Genomic DNA, 18,683 nt, shown 5'->3' on the forward strand with positions numbered 1-18,683 from the left:
CTGTCATTCTGTCCTGAAGTCTATGAGGCAAAACCAAGACTATGCTGGCCTATTGATTTTTCTAGCATTTGCTTTAATTTACTTAACCATTGAGAAATCCATCAGTACATAAAGGGCAACTGTCCATTACTGCCTCATTTGCAGACATTTCTTCCCCTCGTTTTTGGTAAATATTTCCCTTAAATTGCTATGTGTTTACAGTGTAAAAACGAATTAGGAAAGTGCTCACACCTGTTTCTGTTCAGTAACTGCTGCACTGAGGTATATGTAACGTGCTTAAAGATAGAATAAATATCTAGACATTATTACATCTGTGTGCAAAGGGTGGTAAATTAGATCCTAATTACATTAACAGGGATTCTGCCTCCCAGCTTAAATTTTACATGAGCACTCTGCAAAAATCCAAAAGCTCTGCTGTGGTTTCTTTATGAGCTGGTGATTACAGCTACTTCCTATGTGGTCACTAAATATTCTGTTTACAAATAAATGAAGAAGCTTTGAGCCAACTTGCCAGGGTAATAATCTATTTTTTTTTCTCCCCCTCCCTCTTCCCAACAAACCCTCGCCACATATGCATGGCAACAATCAGGAGCCCTGGCTTCATCTAATTACTCCATCACATAATTTCACAAATTGCCTTGTCACTGGGGAGCCAAGTGCAAAACACGCTCACAGTGGGATTTCAGGCAGCAGCTTTCATTTACTACTCATTCCTTGTTAAATTAAACACGAAAACACCAGTTGTGTGAAAGAAGTCAAAAAGAATGCCTACAAATGAGCCAGACAAGTGTATCTCCTATTTACCATTTCACCAAATACACTCTTGGCAACAGGCATCTAGAACAGGAGGATCCCTCTGGCTGGCCCATTCTTATTTCCACGTTGCTGCTGCAAGAGACCCCACGCCAAAGGCCAGGAACGCATGGGTTTCTTTAGAAAGAACAGTTCGCCGTGCAGCAACAGGAAGCAGGGGTAAAATGTAACACAACAAGAGTCTCAAGCCTCTCTACCCTGTACCCTTCCTGTTGTATGAAACGCCTGACCCTGACCCACACACGAGAACCTGTACTTCTAGTAGATGAATGATGCTGAGCCCTTTGAAGGCATAAACAGTGCACCATATTTCTATTTTGGCTAGAAAGAAGGCATCAGATTCCACTCATCTTTAAAAGTTCTCCAACAGGAAGATCATCAATCAAGTTCATACAGTATTAGATGTTTTCCTTTTAAGTATTAATGCCTTGCATGTTTCTGAAACACATCAAGATAAATGCTCGCCCATCCTACTCCGGATGTGGGTGGAAGAAAAAGAGTGTACGGTGGGTGACATGACTAGAGGGAGTGAACCTGAGGTTACACCCCTGGAAGCTGACATTTTTATATCAACAACTAAGCACAGGCACTGGTAATTAAAGGTATTGCTTTGTAGCTCTGGAGCCAGCAGGGTCAGGTACCGTTTTACATCACAAACCAGTCCTTTATGCGTGTAGATTTGCCAGCATTATCTGCACAGGGAGAAGGAGACATTAACAGCAGCTGTCTCTCTGCTTTTACACTGAAAATTCTATTCATACAGACAGGTGGAGTAATTTAAAAGCCAATGTGGTACAATTTCGATGTGACTAATGTCACTGCCTACTAAAATGCCACCATTACCACTGTTTATGGAAACATTACTAAAATTACATTTTATTCATAAGAATTTTAGGATTCTGGTTATTACTAGCTTTAAAACGATCAGACCTCAGTGTCATACCCCAGAGCAGTGACTTAATTCTCCAGGGTTTAGCAGCCTTCTTTGCGGAGAAACGACAGTGGGATTGTAGTTTCAAGAGTAATCGGGGCTGCATAAGCAGTTTCCTCTATCTCCATAAAGCAAATTAAAGACATAGCTCTTTGGCACCCTGGACACGTGACAGGCAAAGATCTTCAAGGAGCTAAATTCTGTGTTCGAAGGTTTAGTTAGGATTTGCATGAGCCAGGATTCCTCACCCCCAAACCACTATCAGACATTGTTAGCAACAGACAAGGGAAGAGATTTAAATATTTCTATAAAGAGGGAGGGAGAGAGTTAATGTTCAGTATCTGAAATTCTAACAATGCATAAATTATTACAATTACACAAAATATCAATAGCTGTGGCTATGCCTTTTCATGGCCAGATTTGTCTGGAAAAAGAATCTAGAGAGGAAAGGGCCATCCTTGACCTTTAAGTGCCAATAACACCAGGCTGCATTATAAAGTCTTATGCCAAACCCTCTGGCTCATATTTTTATTTAAAAAACACTAATTAACTCCTTCATGGAATGAGATTATAATTATACCTTTGAACTGCCACAACACAATTCAATTTGCTCTGTGTTTGAGAGGCAACGTGGTGGAAAGCACATGGAAATTTAAGTCAGGAAGATTCTGGTTTCAGCTCAGCCAGTTCCTAATTTTTGACCTTGAGCAAAATCATTAACTTCCCTCAATTTCATTTTTGTCATCCTGTCTACCTCACAGGATTGTCTGAGATTCCGGTGCACGTGAAAACATTAAGCTACAAAGCACCGAAGAGATACAGATTTTAATTTTATTTAGTCTTTTAGTCAAATTTTTCTATAAGATGACCCCATGTCAAAAGGCAAGCAATTACTAGATCTTTTTGAAAACATGATGAAAGTAACATTGTATTAGCAGAAGATAACCTCATTTCTTTTTAAAAGTGAAATAAAATCATTTTTGTGAAGTTTCTCCTCCAAGAAGTTTGGAAAATGTTTTTTTAAAAAAATAATAGATAGGAATTATTCCTAAATGTCTATAAACCACAATAGAAATGATCTCTATTCATTGATCTTTCTTAGGATCACACCTCCTGGCTTCTGGATGTCCCAGAACTTTCTAGAATACCAAATTCTCAGAGGTCATTTGTGTCATGGGAGAAGTTAATGTGAGAACAGATAAAATCAGACCATAGAATGTTAATTGAAAGCAAAAACACCTAGAAAACTAAGTTCATATATGTTGTCTTTTTTTTTAAAGGGGTAATATCACCAAGACATTCAAATTCAAGTTGTTGTTTAAGTCAAATCAAAGGTCTCTATTTCAGAATAATTTGAATATTATAAAACCAAGTAATTTGTGTCTAATTTCAATAACCACTAACTTATGATATTTGCATTTATACCATCAAGTTATGTGAGGTTTATCTTCTCTCTATAGTGTTCAAAAATAGAGCAATTCCTTGGGACCCACGCTCACTGGGCTATAATTTGGTGAGTGAAGACAATTTGAAATGGCCAGAAAAAAGAACAAAAAAGTCTTTAAAATGTTAGAAAATTGCCTGTTGTAACTTTCAGCTACTCTCTTTTGCTCTCAGAGGCATTCTATAGGGCCCCCCACAAGAAACAAGTGCCTTCTCTGAGTTCCTGAGGGCTCCCTCCTGCCCTTGACACATTGAGGTATCATGTCCATTGACATGAGCCAACTTTACCAGGCTCAGGACTTCGCAGATGGAGAGACAAGCAGTTCTGAAGCGCCAGCACCCTGGTCAGGGTGATGTGAAGCTAGACAACCCCTACTGTTATCATTGTGGAGTCACAACAAAATAACTTTTGCAACCTCATGGCATCCAGTGCACCACAGGTAAGTCATGAGGGTTTCATGACACGAGCAACAGTTCGTTGCAATGTGGGCTCCTCCCTCTGGTTGCCCTCTGGCAAGCAGTAGAGAGAGAAAAATCAGAGCTCTAAGCATAGCTATTTAGAGGATTAAAAGAAGTAAAATGCATCAGTGTTCCCTACCAAGATTGGTACAGATGGCAGGGGTTCAAAGAGATTCATTCCACGGAAAAGTATCCAAGTACAGAGATAGGAACACATAGTCACACATCCACAAGAAAGAATGGAGATATTATGGGGTGTTTCCTGTTAAGTCAAACGGTATCCTAAATTCCACAACATACAGATTTACTTCCATTGGCAAAACAACGAACCAACCAAACCAAATTGGAATCCTTTCTAAAACAAAACCATCTGATTTTCCTTTGGTCAGATCTTCATACTTTAAAGCAAGATACCTTCACTAGAAATCTTAAATGTCGAGAAAGTAAAAAGTCAAGTTTATATTAAATAAAATTCCTAAGATTTAAAAAATACACTCACACATATCTATATGGTGCTCCAGTTTTAATCTGAAAGATAAATTGGGAAGGAGCACTCACTGAGTTTGATATTTTATCTTCAAAAATATATCATCACTAGGAGGAATCAAAAGAAGACATGATACTGATATATGCTTTGAAGTACAAATGGCTGGCTAGTGTTCAAACAGTTATGTGCATCAGCAACCATCATCTTAATAAATCGTGCTTATATGGGCACTTTTGTTTTTAATCTAATCCTTTATTTAATTAACCTGATTAAGAGTGCATCAGAAAACCAAACTGTAGTGTACTTGAACTTAGCTTTGGAAACAAAAGGAAAATTTTAGAGTAATCCAACAAATTTCTAGTCAAACTCTATTCAAGTCCCTTATATAAGGTACCCATCATCAGTGAACTAAACAACAAACCATATGACCGAGCACAAAAATCTGAATCCCTAAAATAACACAGAACCCCCGTGAGCACTCTTGCTTTAAGTCCTATGGATAAATGGATAATTTTAAAAGGTGAACTTTTGTTTTTGCTTTTGATTATCCCTGTATCCCCACCCCATGGCTCCTCATCAACAGACTGCAATTATCCCAGGTCAGAGGTGCATAAGTTTGAGTGGGGAAGAGAGGCCAGGGCAAAGGGAAGGAGGTGTGTGGAAGCCTGGGAGAGAGCTCCGCCAGGTCACTAATGGCCTCTGGGGCAACAACTTGGAGAACAGGCTGATGCTTCGCCTTTGATCTTCTAATTCACAATGATCATTAGTATTAACTCTGATTCTTCTGGGTGAAGAATTCCAGCTGTAGCCTTTTCAGTTTACCTGACCTAAGAAAATTCATCACCCATCCCATTAGGATTTCAATAACCAGCTAAGAATAAGAAAAAGGCAGTTTGTCCCAGAATCTAAAAACCACTCTGCTTCATTGCTTCATTATTAGGGCAGAGTTTCTATGCTGTATATCACAGAAGAATTAGGGCATTCCAGTAGTTCCCCTAAGTAATTAAATAATCTATTCCATTTTTCTCCTGAGACAAATGATCCCCAATTGAGCAAATAATAGTCAGGGTCCTATCTAATCAAAGTTGGAATTTGCTATCTCCAGAGTAGCAGATATCTTTTAAAATTAAGATATGGGACCTTGTCATTCAAGCCTGGTTTAGTTTCAGCAAAGTCTTACTCTGACATCATCATTTAAAGCCTGTGAAAGTAATGACAACTACACATAAGGGGAAAAGTGGTAACTGTAAAGATATTCTTCCTATTGATTTAAGAGAGTTCATGTTTAATATGGTACATGGAGATCTGAAAGGAAATAACTCTAAGTTCTTCATACTTCATACTTCTTAAGATACTTCCTATATTATTTTTTTCGGACATGTTTTCTAAAAAAGAAAAACGTCTAAATTGCTTGGTGGACCTGTAAAATTCTCAGTTTCTTGTTAAAATTAGATAAATTGGTAAAAGAAAGATATGGAGAGAAAATGTGGCTTTCTGTGAGTTATATCCCTATCTGAATTTAATAATGTGTCTGAAGAAAACATGTAGTGAAGACAGAGTCAAAATTTGCTGTTATCTCCACAAACTACCTCTCTCGGCTCAGGCACAAGGGCATGAGGACAGTCGTAAAACTAGTTATGGGAGGAACTGACGTCCCCAAAAACTTTGCATTACCCTGATTGACATTTCAGGCAAGAGCCGGAGAAAGGATTTTCCCGTCCACCACCTTAGGACTGATGGTAACTGAGGGACGCTTGATGATAAGGGACAGTAAGAAGAGTCACTGTTAAAACTGGCACAGTAGAGAGGTGAGGAATAGAAAGAAAAACAGAAATGTGAGTAGTGAAACAAATTAGAAGTCCTCTGTCTTATCTACCTTTTGACATTTCACTCACCTTGAGCAACAGAATGTGTTATTTGTATACCAATTATGAGAGCTTTTTCGTTGTAATAAGTCAAAATATTTAGAGGGTAATTCTCCCAACATTGCAAGCAGAGAGATGGAGGCACTAAGATGTCGCTAGCAGATCTTGTTACCAAAAGCAAAACCAATGAAACAACATCTGTCTCTTCTAGTGTATTCAATCCCCAATCCAATTCCATTCACTCTACCCTTTGAGTGGCGGACCCACAGGGCACTTTTCATCTAATAGTGTTTCTATGGAAACGCCATTCTCAACCCGGGAGATTCTACAACCCCTCACATTGGTTGCATTCACATTGAGAGGAAAGTTTAATAAATCAGAAATAAGACATAAATTTGACCATATACACACAAATATTTTCCAAGCTAGAAGTTCACCCCAAAAAGGAAGGAAGAAAAGAAGGGAGAATAGGAGGGAAGGAGGGTGGATGGGTGGGAGGCAGGGAGGAAGATAGCAAAATATGTGAATCTGACTTAGAGACAATTATTGTCTCTATGGGAAGGTTTAACTCAATGGGATCCTCATGATCAGTGAAAAGATAGGGAATCCAATGTGTTCAAATGACTTTCAGGATCCCCTCCCCTGCTGGCCAATGCCAAGTGTGTCACCCCTTGAGAAAGGTTTCTTCACTTGAATCTGCAGGTATGCATTTTAACAAAATCTCCATTCTCCCTAACTTTCAGGGGTCTAGGGACACACAAAAGCTCCACATTGGAAAATACAACATTGCATCTTTTAAATGAGAACCATATTGACTGTTTTTCTATTTAGATTATATTTCAAAACGTAATATCTTAAAGTAGGAAAAAAAAAAAAAGGACCCTTGATTTTGACCTTAAACATCCTATTTATTCCTCCTCCTCTTCAGTAGGCAAGCTCATATCTTTGTAACACTGTGTAGCAAAAAAACCATAGTGTGCAAAACACATCTAGCTTAAACATTATGGCTAGTAGGTTTTATTTATAGTTGGAATAACACCCACAAGAAGAAGGTAAGGAGGGGCTCCTCAGGTGGCGCAGCGGTTAAGCGCTGGGTTGCGAAGCTGCCCGCAGCCTCTACAGCACCGGTTCGATCCCCGGCCACCGGGCGAGGGTCCCACATGGCGCGCAGACCTCTCCTACTGCCAGCTGCTCCCTTCAGCAGTACTTTGTCCATCTGCCTGCTCTGCTCTCCCCTCTGACTCTGGTGAATTCTTTCACCCTCCCGCGCTTCTGACTGTACCCAGTGCTTATATAAATAAATAAATAAAATCTTTAAAAAAAAGGAGGTAAGGAAAAAAAAACCCTGACATGACATGCCCCTGAACTGACTGGACTAGAGAGAGACTCAATTACAAATATTAAGTATTTTTATTGTTTGCAACAATTTTTCTTCAGGCAAAAACAAGCATTTCTATTAATAAATGCTTTTATTTTCTTTCTAATTCTCTCTTATTGTCTAAATAAGTTCAGTCATTCTTTTCAATTGCAGCGAATAGTCTCTTTTTAAGCGACCTCTATCAAAATTGGCAAATACTCAACTAAGTCTAAGTTGGAAATTTACATCACTGAAATCTCCTTTTACCCATAATCACCAAAGTTTAAAACCTGTTTCCCTTTTCTTTTATCGTTTTCCTTATACACAAGTATGTCCAGTTCAGCTTGCTAGAGACTGTGAGTTCTTAAGAATGAAGCTTTAGTTCTCTCTTTGGAGTAGTAAAATATGCTACTGATTAAGTCTACCTGTGGATAACTACAGAACTGCACATTTTTCTGATGCAGCTGGGGTGCAAATCCAGAAAGGGTTTTTTTTTAAATTCAGGGCCCATTCCACTCTTCTAACACACAAATGGTTGAATACCCTTTCAAAGGCAGATTTTTTAAACTGAATAAAAGCCCAATGAAAAGATTGACCTATTTATTTGTAAAAGAAAAAAATAGCAATTTGCTTTCAAAAAGGTGTGTGAGACCTTATAATATGCCTTTTGGTATTTAAAAGATTAGTTTTTACATTTTGCTAATAAATTGTTATTACTATTGTTTTAATTAGCCAGAGTTTCCACTGCTCTTTTATGTCTATCAAGCTTTCAGAAAGGGTTTTCCAGACAAGTTGCATTTATCACAGAGCAATAATGTGATCACTTAACATTGGTACAGTCTTCCAAATGAATTGTACATCCCTGAAGACCTCACAAGAAAAACTTGAAATAAAGTCACAGAAGTAGATGTCAGTAGTTACTCACATTTGGACAATCAACAAAACTCTCTAAACTCTTATTTTTTTCCATAGATTTTATTATAATCAACTCTTGACTACAAATATTACCTAAGCAGTCCTGGCATTTCTTCAAGAGGTCTAACAGAACAAGAGTAGGGTGTTTCTTGTAACAGGAGATCTATTTGCTCTTGCAGTTAGAAAAGAGGGAGGGGATGCTTTCCCATTGAGGGAAGGAGAGGGGGAGAAAATTTAAATCTACCCCTTAACTTTTCTATATTCAGATGATGTTAAAAGAGCATTTGCTGTTCAGAGACCATTATGATTATTAATACATTTGTACGAGCAGCTGGCATTAGAATGGGGAGGGAGGTGGAAATATCCCAATGGAAACCATGAGGCAACTTCTATGAGCATTCATAGAAAGCCAGGGAGATGTGGCCAAAGGGGTTTCCCCTTCTACAGAAGTGCTACAAACCAGCACAGCCCCAAAAATGAGGAAATGAGCCGGACCTCAAGAAATCAGGCAGTTGATGTATAATTTCTATTTCTGTTGTCCCAATTACATATGGACCACATAAAATATTTCAATACAGGCAACATCCGTGCTGGCTGCTAAAAAGTTTTTTTTTATTTCTTTTCTTTTAAGAAGATAATATAGCTCTCTGCAAGGGTCTTCACAAGGACACGACCTAGAAAACCAGGAAATCTGGTAGATGAATAAAAGAATTTGCTTCTGCCTCTCCTGATTCTGTCTAAACCAATATTTGATTATATTTTATTCAGGGGCACCTCAGCTTCGAGTAAAGCCTGAGCTCCTTTGCCGATTGAGATGAAGGCTGAGGAAATCTATTCATTTTTTTCTATTAGTATAGGACATAGAAATAGTTTGGTAGAGACTTGAGGGTTGACCTGTTTTGTCCCCTCTCCCCACCTATCTCCTCACTGTAGGTTAGCTCTGGTGATGAAATATCAGCATGGCTGCACCAGTTCTTTTGACCAATTGCCATTTCTTATCTCCTGATCACACTGTTTTTCATGCTAAAAGCCTTCTAGACCCTACTCTTCCTCTCCCCCTCAGTAATGGTTGATAACACTCAATAGTAACTGGCACAAGGCAGATCTCAAGCTCTCTCTACCTATGCAACAAGTGTCAGCTAAGTAATGGTACTCAGATCAGATTTTAGGTAAACTTAATAGGATGCTAGAATAAGTGGAACAATCAAAATCTTTGATGCATCAATCCCTAACGTTGATTCAAAAGCTATCAACATATCCTACTTACTGTTTGGAATCATGATGGGAAGAAAAGAAGGGAGGAAGCTATTTTTATTTTCAGTTACTCCTGCTGCTCTCCGTTTTAATTTTATTCACTGAGATTAGAAAATCTGAATTTATACCCTGGAGTGTTATTGGAGGCACAGCCTCTATCCAGAGGAAGAGGACCAATGTAGCCTTCCATGTTCCCTGCAGGTATCCCTGGATCAGTGTGACTCAAAGAGGAACATGGCTTTGAATGTGGACATCAGGCTTAAGTGTCAACAGGTATGGACACTTTTGCGGCAACACAGAATTAACTTTGTTTTGTTTTGTTTTGTTTTTTAATAGAGGCATGTTTTATTTATTTATTTATTTATTTGTTTGTTTGTTTGTTTGTTTGTTTTGTTTATACATGCACTGGGTACAGTCAGAAACGCGGGGGGTGAGAGAATTCACCAGAGCCAGAGCGGGGAGCAGAGCAGGCAGAAGGACCGAAGTACACTGCTGAGGGGAGCAGCGGGCGGCAGGAGAGGTCTGCGCGCCATGTGGGACCCTCCTCAGGTGGCCGGGGAGCAGCCGGGGATCGAACCGGCGCCACAGAGGTCGCAGGCAGCTTCGCAACCCAGCGCTCAACCGCTGCGCCACCGGGGAGGCCCCAACACAGAATTAACTTTGATATTTAAGGAAAATAAGTGACTTTAACAAGAACAAACTGTGTTAGTTAAAATAGTTAAAATAAAAGGTTTGCTCCTGCTATTAAAAAAAAAAGCCAAGTTTTTTTAATATTCATTCATCTTAGCTTAGACTACAACTGGTCTAAATTCACCTCTTTATCCCTAATATTGAAAGTCCCTTTGGTCAACAATTTTTCTGATTTTTAAAATGTCATTTTACCCATAATTTTTCACTTCGTCTTTTTCCATAGATGTCATTAAATCAGTATGCACTTATAGAAATATCCACCAAAATATTATGATTATAAATATTTTGAACATGAAATTCATTCAGAACAATAACCAAACAAAACAAATCCCTCAGTGGCATAAAGCCCCAAATCTCCAGTTTCTCACATCTCCAGGAGAATTCCTGCAGTGAAAACAGCAATACTCACACAGACAATATAAACTGTTACTCTGCTTGAAAAGTCACAAGGGACTACACAGGAAGAGCTGACTCTATATTGCTGTTTTCCTTTACAGTTCTAAATACAGGGACAACTTTCACTGTGCAGCTCTGACTCAGATGAACATTTTGTAATGGAAGCCAGTGCATTCAAACCACTTAAAAGCAAATTATGTGAGCATCTTGCCATTGCAACAAGATTTAAATTTCGCAGACTGTTCGCTATAAAGGTCCAGTAAAGCATTAGAAGAAATTAAGTCCTTCTCTCTGGGGTTTGTCTTATTTTCTTCTTAGTGGGAGCTGTGTCTAAGTACTTAAGAGTCACACTGAGAGAAGCGACATCATTAACATACATACTTCAGATCACAAGTGTACATGAACTCCTAAACCTTATAACTTCGAAAGTTAACAAAATTGCAATAGCGAACTTCAAATAAAACTCCTCATTTGGGGTAGTATCTCGGAAACAAGTGCTAACACTTTTGCAAAAACTGTGGGAACACAGCGATTTAAGAAATATTCCAAGTCCAGAGGGATCATTTTTCTCTAGCAAAACGGGTTCATTGTCCATATTTAGTGTACATATGTCATTTAGAATCCACTTACTGTTAGATGCTGGAACAGCCACGCCCTCATGATATTTGTGGCTACTTTGGGAAAGATGCCACGCTTTTTGTGACGCTTTTTGTCCTTATCTGGATCATCATCGTCACCTGTGCTGGGGGAAGCTACACTGTTGTCCAAGCCATCACCTGCAAACATAGTGAATCAAATTTTGACTGATGCTACCTTGACATGCTTTATTCAAATAGAATGCCTTTGGATATAAACAAAACCAAAAGAGCAATAAAATGATTAATCGTTTATTTGGTACTCTTTTTTTCAAGACAAAGAGAAAGAACAAGGCCTAAGCTCAAAAGTAGTCAAGTCTAAGGAACTTCTTCCAAGAACAGTGTGAAAGGTCAAAGGGAATGGAGGGAAATATCCAATCCCTTAGCAGCTTTGTTGCCATGGTAATCATTCCCCTGTGTACAGCTGAGACATGTGAAGGGTAACTGACTGGGGCATTAAATATGGCGGCAGCCTTTAGCATTGTTGCTGTCTGGCTTGGGTCTTCACATCCCACAAAACCACGTAAAGTCACTGACGTCAGTTTGTGAGAAGATACATGGAATATATCAACTATTTCCATGAGTGATCTATCTTAAGACCAGTTAAAGTTGGCCATGGAACTGTAGATAATCCATCATATAAGCAAGCAGTTTGGCATCAAAATGCTTTGAGTATGTAAGTTTTCCTGTCATAAAGAGTATCAAGTTTTGTGAGGGAAAAAACTGGAATAGTTTTAAATTAGAAAACCATTACTATTGAAATCAAATAAAGTAATGCTAAATAAAAGTTAATGGTCAAATGGAATTATATTACACTAATTCAGGCAGTGTCTAAAAAATTTCTTCTAGTCCAAATTTTTATCACTGAAAAGTCATCTCCTTACACTTGGCTGTATTTCGAATCCTGTTTTTCCACTGGTTTTTGTATAAAATTTAAGTTGCTGTTTTCTAGAAATTTCTTTGGCTCTGTGTACACAATAAAACAAACAAAAAAAAAAGTAGTATTCCTTTTACAATGCCATAGTTAATAAGGAAAAAAAGAAATTTCAGCCTATATAGTCACACTGTCCAAAACAAATCATGTGGTACAAATGGAAAGTAAATACTTTGTGTTTGGGCACAAAAGTCAACAGGGGAAACAATGAACTAAACCTGCTGCACTAAAAGTAACTTAGGTTCTGTCTAAGATGATTCTCCACCTGGCGTCCCAGCTCTCTGTGGAAGCTACTGGCCTTTAGTAAGGAACAGGCTGATCTGGGCTCAGATGAGCTACAGCAGCAAAGCCTAGCAATGAGGTGACAAACAGACCTGAGAGCACCGCCACTGGGTAATGCCTGGAGAGCCATGGAGAACAGCTCATGCAGTCCAAAGAGTCACACAAGTTTCCCAGTGACTGTACACTGGAAATAGCCTCAGATTCAATTACTTTGCTCTCTGAAATTCTGTATTTCTTATTTTTGTTACCCAAATATGTTACACATAGAAAGAATTCTTTATCTTGATTTCAGTTATTTTAGTCTCATCCACTGCAATTAATCAATTATTCTTAACAGTTGCCTCCGGAGACACCCCTCCACCTCTAAAATAAGAAAATGTCTCCTAAATTGCCTCGACTTACACTGAGTTCAAATTTAAAAACTTTGCCAAGTGAGGATCTAACGTCACCATTTTGGCTATGGCAGCAAAAACCACAAAACTGACAAAACTTTTGGAGAACTTTTCTGAATTGAATTTTTATTCATTTAAAATCTATCATTTGACTGTATTTTAAATCCCACATGTTGGGTCTGGGTTCTCAATGAAAAAGAGCATGAGGATCTACAATTCCAAAGCCTTTTCTGAATCAATGAAGAAAATGCTCCCTTCCTGTTGAGTAACAGGCCCAAGGCCCCTCAGCCAGGCAGAACTGGACCCCCACATCCCTAAATCAGTGCTCAGTTCACCCCACAAACTATTTGCATGACTAAGTGTTTGATAAGAAGTCCCCTCGGATTTGCCTAATAAATTCTCTGAAAGTCCAGTATTTAAAGAGGCTTCTTATTCAGGGGAGCAGTTCACCATATAAAATAACAATTCATTAAAGAAACATGAGAAAAGCAAACAGCTCCACAGCCATTTAAAATTTCAATGGGCTAATCCACTTTCAATATGCAAAAGGTAACCCAGGAAAAGAAACATATTACTTGTCCATTGATTAAAAATGAAAAGCTTCTAACCTAAGGACAGTTTTTCACCACCTCTCCATGATTGTTTTCCACCTTAAAAAAAAATAGCCTTTCTATCCACCTCCAAACCCCTTCAGATTAATTTAGCAGGCAATGCCTAGTGCCTGCCTAGAAGAGAATTCATTGATAATTTATGGAAATATGTACTATAATCCAGAGGAGATGACTTTTTTCCAGCTTTGTGCATCAATAGATAATCAAGGCCTTAAAGCAGCCTTAGCTTCCCATTACCTCAGGCAAAAGAATTCCTGAAAGCGTGCCTTGAGGGCACCTGAATTATATACTCCATTAGGAGAGGAAGGCTTTCTGCATTCCATGTGTAACACTCACCAGAACCTTTCCTGTTTATTTCTGCTATATGAAAGCAGAAGCATTAGGAACAGAATTTTTTTAAGTGAAGACTTATGTAGATACAATGGAGAAACCTTTCAAGCGGGAGCCAGATCACCCCCTTCAGTCCCTGGCAGTGACCTCTCCCGAATAAAAGGTTTCTATTACATCATTAGCTCAAGCCAAAAACAGCCTTGGCTTAATGCACAGTTTGTTCTTCCTACTGTTTTTAGGCAAATACAGCTACTTTACTCCCATCTGGGAGGGAAATTACACTGCTGGGTTGTAATCTAAGACAAGATTTTCATTGGAAGCAAATGCTTTCAATCCAGTGTAAATACTGGTGCATGTTCAGAAAAGCCTAAAACAATAAACCCTGCTCCTTCCTGACACAAGTTAGCGAAATAGAGAAGATGGGGATGGAGAAGAGCATAATAAAACAGACTATTCTAAAAGCAAACACTTTCATAGATTTTAATAAATTGTTTAACCTCTTCCACTTTCTAAAATTGAAAATTGATCTCGAAACGTCTCAACCTCAGAGGAGAGTCTAAATGGTCAATTGTACCTTTAGCATTTCCATTCACTCTGCAATTTGATACAGTCACCTCTCTGTGGTCCCTGGAGGATTTATTTCCTTCTTTTTATTTTTAAGATCACTAAACAAACTTGGAGAACGCCGGCTGGCCACACGGCAGCGGGCAGCAGCTCTGAACCACATTTGTAAAATGTCAGCAGTGACTTCATTCCTGGAGCTGACTTCTCCTGCCGCCAAGTGAAGGCAAACTGAAAAGGTGGAAATAATCATAAAAATGATGCTAGTCCATAAACAAGCTTACAGCCTCATTAGGATAGCAGTAGGCTCCAGTGGGTGATTTATGCTCGTTTTGCTGATGCTATGAGGAAATGCCATAGGGCAACTTTAGCCAATTGCTAATGGTTTCTGACAGCTTCTTAGCAACTAGTGCAAGCAACGTTGTGGCGTTTGCTAGTGACAGAAACCGAAAATGTCATATTATCTGCCCATGTGTCATGAAGTCCATGTGGCAATTAACTAGCGGGCCAGAGTCTGAAGGGCCAGAGGCTCCTGAAAATGGCCTTTGGCTATGCAGAGGCAGCCGAGGGGGCTGAGCTTGTCCACTGCACATATGCAACGTTCTAATGCAGAAATCCGCTTCCTTGCAACTTCCCGGCTCTGATGAGATCGGCCACTCAGATCCTTTCTTTTCCCTTCACTGACGTGAAACTCTAGGCTCCTCTCTCTAGGCACTGGCTCTGGTGTTATCAGAAGACTGTAGAGCGATCTGCTTTGATGTGATTATCCCAATGGCTACTTAATTGGCAATACCTGGTGCTGTGCTTTTTGGATGTTGGATTCCAAGGTGGCTAGCGCTTTTCCTGCTCTCTCACAAATTAGTCTGAAAGGATTTAAGATCACTGAAGCAGACTAGTGGCCTGTCAGATTGCTAGGAGCAGAGAAACTCTGCGCACAACAAGGCACTATTTAAAAAACACCAGGCTTCTAACAAGCAGGGGGAGAATCTTGGCCACACTTTTCAGTTTCCGAGCTATCAAAACCATGCACTATATGTCAAACTGTCAAACCTTTCAGCGTGGGCCATTTGCCCTTTCAAATAATATTTAAGAATTGTTTTTACAAAATTTTATAGGCCATGGTCTGGTGAAAGAGGCCAACCAACAAAGAAAGGAATTTGTACTACAATTCGTCTACGGACAATTTCTTGTGAGACCTGGGCCTGTCCCTGCGGAGCAAGGCAGGTGACCTGTGGCAGCTCCCAGGCTGTCAGAGAGCTCAGATTTCAAACACGCTCAACTCAAACATCCCGAGTCGCCTATTTAAGCATGCCCAGGCATTTAGACTGTGCTATCTCCTGCCTTTCAAGGCAGGATAAAGCGGCATTTATCGTATTCAGGCCATTCAATGGGTCAGACTGACCGTGTCAGCAGGGGCTCCTCTCCGACAGGTCAAAGCCCTGCTCCTGGTTCTTTTTCTCTCCCTACTAACTCCCTCTCTCCCCGAGGGCTGCCATTCCCAAGAACCTAGTCTGAGTGGAGCAAAAACAAAACCCACCAAAAGGGACTAAGATTTACATCACAACTGATCGGAACTTCTGGTGTCAGTGGGCCAGCAGGTATCAATGAAATGGGTTGTCTGTCAGAGGCTCTTTCTGTCATGGAGGCCAAACTCCTAATTAGGGATATGAACTTTCAACTGCTAGGGCAAATGAAAGCGTAAAGCTATAGACCCTTTCATTTTGCTAGAAGTCAAGCTGGAAGCCACCCTAGCTTCAAGATCATTCCATTTACAATTTTGGGTTGGACTCCCAAGTCTCAAGTCAGGTCCTCTCCTTAATCTTTTACTTTTTCCTCTTTAAGTGTTTTGGCTTAGAGGATTTGTCCCCCAGACATGCCTAGATTTAAAAATCCAAGCCATTTACAATCATCTCTCTTGTCTGTTTCCTCATGTAACACATACATGTGAGAGAGAATGTGGCATACCCCCCTCCCCTAAATAGCATGTAGAACATTCCTGCCTCTCTTGGCTTCTGGTGCTAACATCCCACCAGTATGGGGGCTGAGTATCCTCGAAGGGGGCTATCTGGATATAGCCGATATCCAGGTTGTTTGTGAAAAAAACCCTAAAACTATTCAAAACCTACTTCTCTAGATCATGACTATGTCTACTTAGCCAGAACTCAGATGGGATAATGTTTCTGTGTTGTGTTAAGAGGATAAATGGTAAAAATTATAGACAACCCTTTCTCAGGAACCAGCTAGAATACTTCAGAGGTTTTAAGGAGGTGTTTTGTCTTCATTTAGAATGTGTAATAGCTGCCAGAATGATTTTTCTAAAACATGTATCTGATCATATTAGCCTGGCACTTAAAATACTTCTGTGGCTACCCTTTGCCTGCAGGAGAAAGGTCACACTTTCTAGCCTGGCACGGAAGGCCTGTCGTCATCACTCTCCCTGGTGTGTTTCCAGCTGGTATTCTGCAGAGTCCTGATGTGCACTGGCACTCACACCCCACCCCCGAACCTGAGCCTACGTGATGTTCTCAGCACACACACACACACACACACACACACACACACACACACACTGCTCTCCAGCCTCCTCCTGTCTCCCTGTGCAGGCCCCTCTCCCTGTTGCATCTTTCCCTTCCCCCGCCCCTCCCAACAAGTGTGGAAAACTCCTTGGTGACCTTTGAGACCCAGTTTAACTGCCATCTCCTATAAGAAATATTTGGTGGATTCTAGCAGATTAGTGACACCACTCCCCAATTCTGACTGATTTTTCTTACATTCCTCCATCCAAACACATCACACTCTGTTAGGATTGATGATTTCTATACACATCCCCACAATCTGATTACAGAATATGTGAAAGTGACAACAGGGTGGTGTTCACCTCTAAGACTCTCTAACTTCAGTGTGTGACATTGGCATAACGGGTACAGACTTGGATGTAAAGGGTACAGACTTATCAATTGCTTATGAAATGAATGAGTGTTTTAATTTCCAATTGTTACAATGCTTTGTGATGCATACCTAAATTTACTCCTGAAAAATAATCACCAACAAAACACAATAAATTATAAGAAAACATAAAAGAACATATTCTCCAACGCTTAGAAATTTCCTTGGAATCTAAGTTCATCTTGGACAAAAGCTAGACTAACAGCGAAAGCATCTGAGCTCTTTATAATGTTTGCCATTTGCCATAAGCCTTCAGAAATACACCCCTACTTTCTGCAATTATAATTTAAAACTAAAATTTCTTGCTGTGTGTGCATATTTCCTGAGTTTAAAAAATGAAGTGAAAGCTATCTGTCTTCTTCTGTATTTCTCCCAATGAATTAATTATGGTACAACTCTATACTTATCTTTCAGTTTTACCACAGCAAATAAATTCAGCTGTCTTTAAGGAGACAATCTGACCATGAGCTAAGACTCCAGATTCATACTTTATGCATATAGGGCTAAATATTTAATTCTGGAACCCTGGCTTTCTTTGGTTTTGCCCTGTTATTGTGTCAGTCTCTACCATGGCATTCCTCCACACCTGCCGCAACAGTTTTTCAGCAACAGGTTTACCTGAGAGCCTCGGTATCTGATACTTTAGTACAGAGCAGACATGTCATAGGGTCCTAAGGGACACTAGAAAGGATTTTTTCAGACAAATGAAAACATAATACAATCCCTTAAATCTCAATAGACATTTTCAAGAGAAACAAAGTTCACTTAATATATCTCCAAATCTGCAGCCAATATACAAATATGCCATAGTCTAAATCCAATGATTGACTTTAAGTTTAACTTTAATTAAGGTTCTCTTAACTCAGCTTCCCTTTTGTATCTCCTCCCATCCTTAGGTGCTTAATGTTTCCTTGTTCTTAGTTCAAAGTGATTCTCAGTTGATCAAAGAATAACAAAGGAAAGCACATTCTCATATATTTTATTTTACCACCCATGGCTTTCCTGAAAATTTTGAGGGGAATCCTTTGGAAACCCAGATGAGGAATGAGAGGTTGGCTGTGCCAAGACAGTGCGAATTTCTACAAAGGGGTTAACAGATACCCTATGGCACTGATTAAAAAGATGAAGGTAAGAAGAAGGTGGGGGAGGGAGATTAAGAAAAAGAAATTATAACTAAACATATCATTGGCACCTACAAAAAGAAATGTCTAGATATGGTTCCTTAGGTTGGCTTCACAGAGATTTGCTATGAACCTTTCCTTTCTAGTTGAATTTAGGTTTGTTAAACAGTGACAAATATGTGTTAATCGTTAACCACTATGGAATGAGCTCACAGCTTTTTTCTGCCCTTTAGTGGACTCCTGACATCACAGAAAGCTAAA

General features: G+C 39.5%; 1 protein-coding gene across 3 annotated transcripts in view; it reads right to left on the bottom strand.

Moving 5' to 3' along the window:
* The window catches only part of MEIS1 (Meis homeobox 1), a gene marked incomplete at its 3' end in the record, with an annotated part of 133,545 nt that overhangs the window by 46,987 nt on the left and 67,875 nt on the right, over positions 1-18,683 (bottom strand). For all 3 annotated transcript variants that reach the window (XM_084235563.1, XM_084235564.1, XM_084235565.1), the window contains one exon: positions 11,241-11,386. In XM_084235563.1, coding sequence (XP_084091689.1) covers positions 11,241-11,386 — 146 coding nt within the window. The remainder of the gene's footprint in view (positions 1-11,240; positions 11,387-18,683) is intronic.

The sequence above is a fragment of the Talpa europaea genome, assembly GCF_964194135.1.
Source record: "Talpa europaea genome assembly, chromosome: 6".
Classification (NCBI taxonomy): Eukaryota; Metazoa; Chordata; class Mammalia; order Eulipotyphla; family Talpidae; genus Talpa; species Talpa europaea.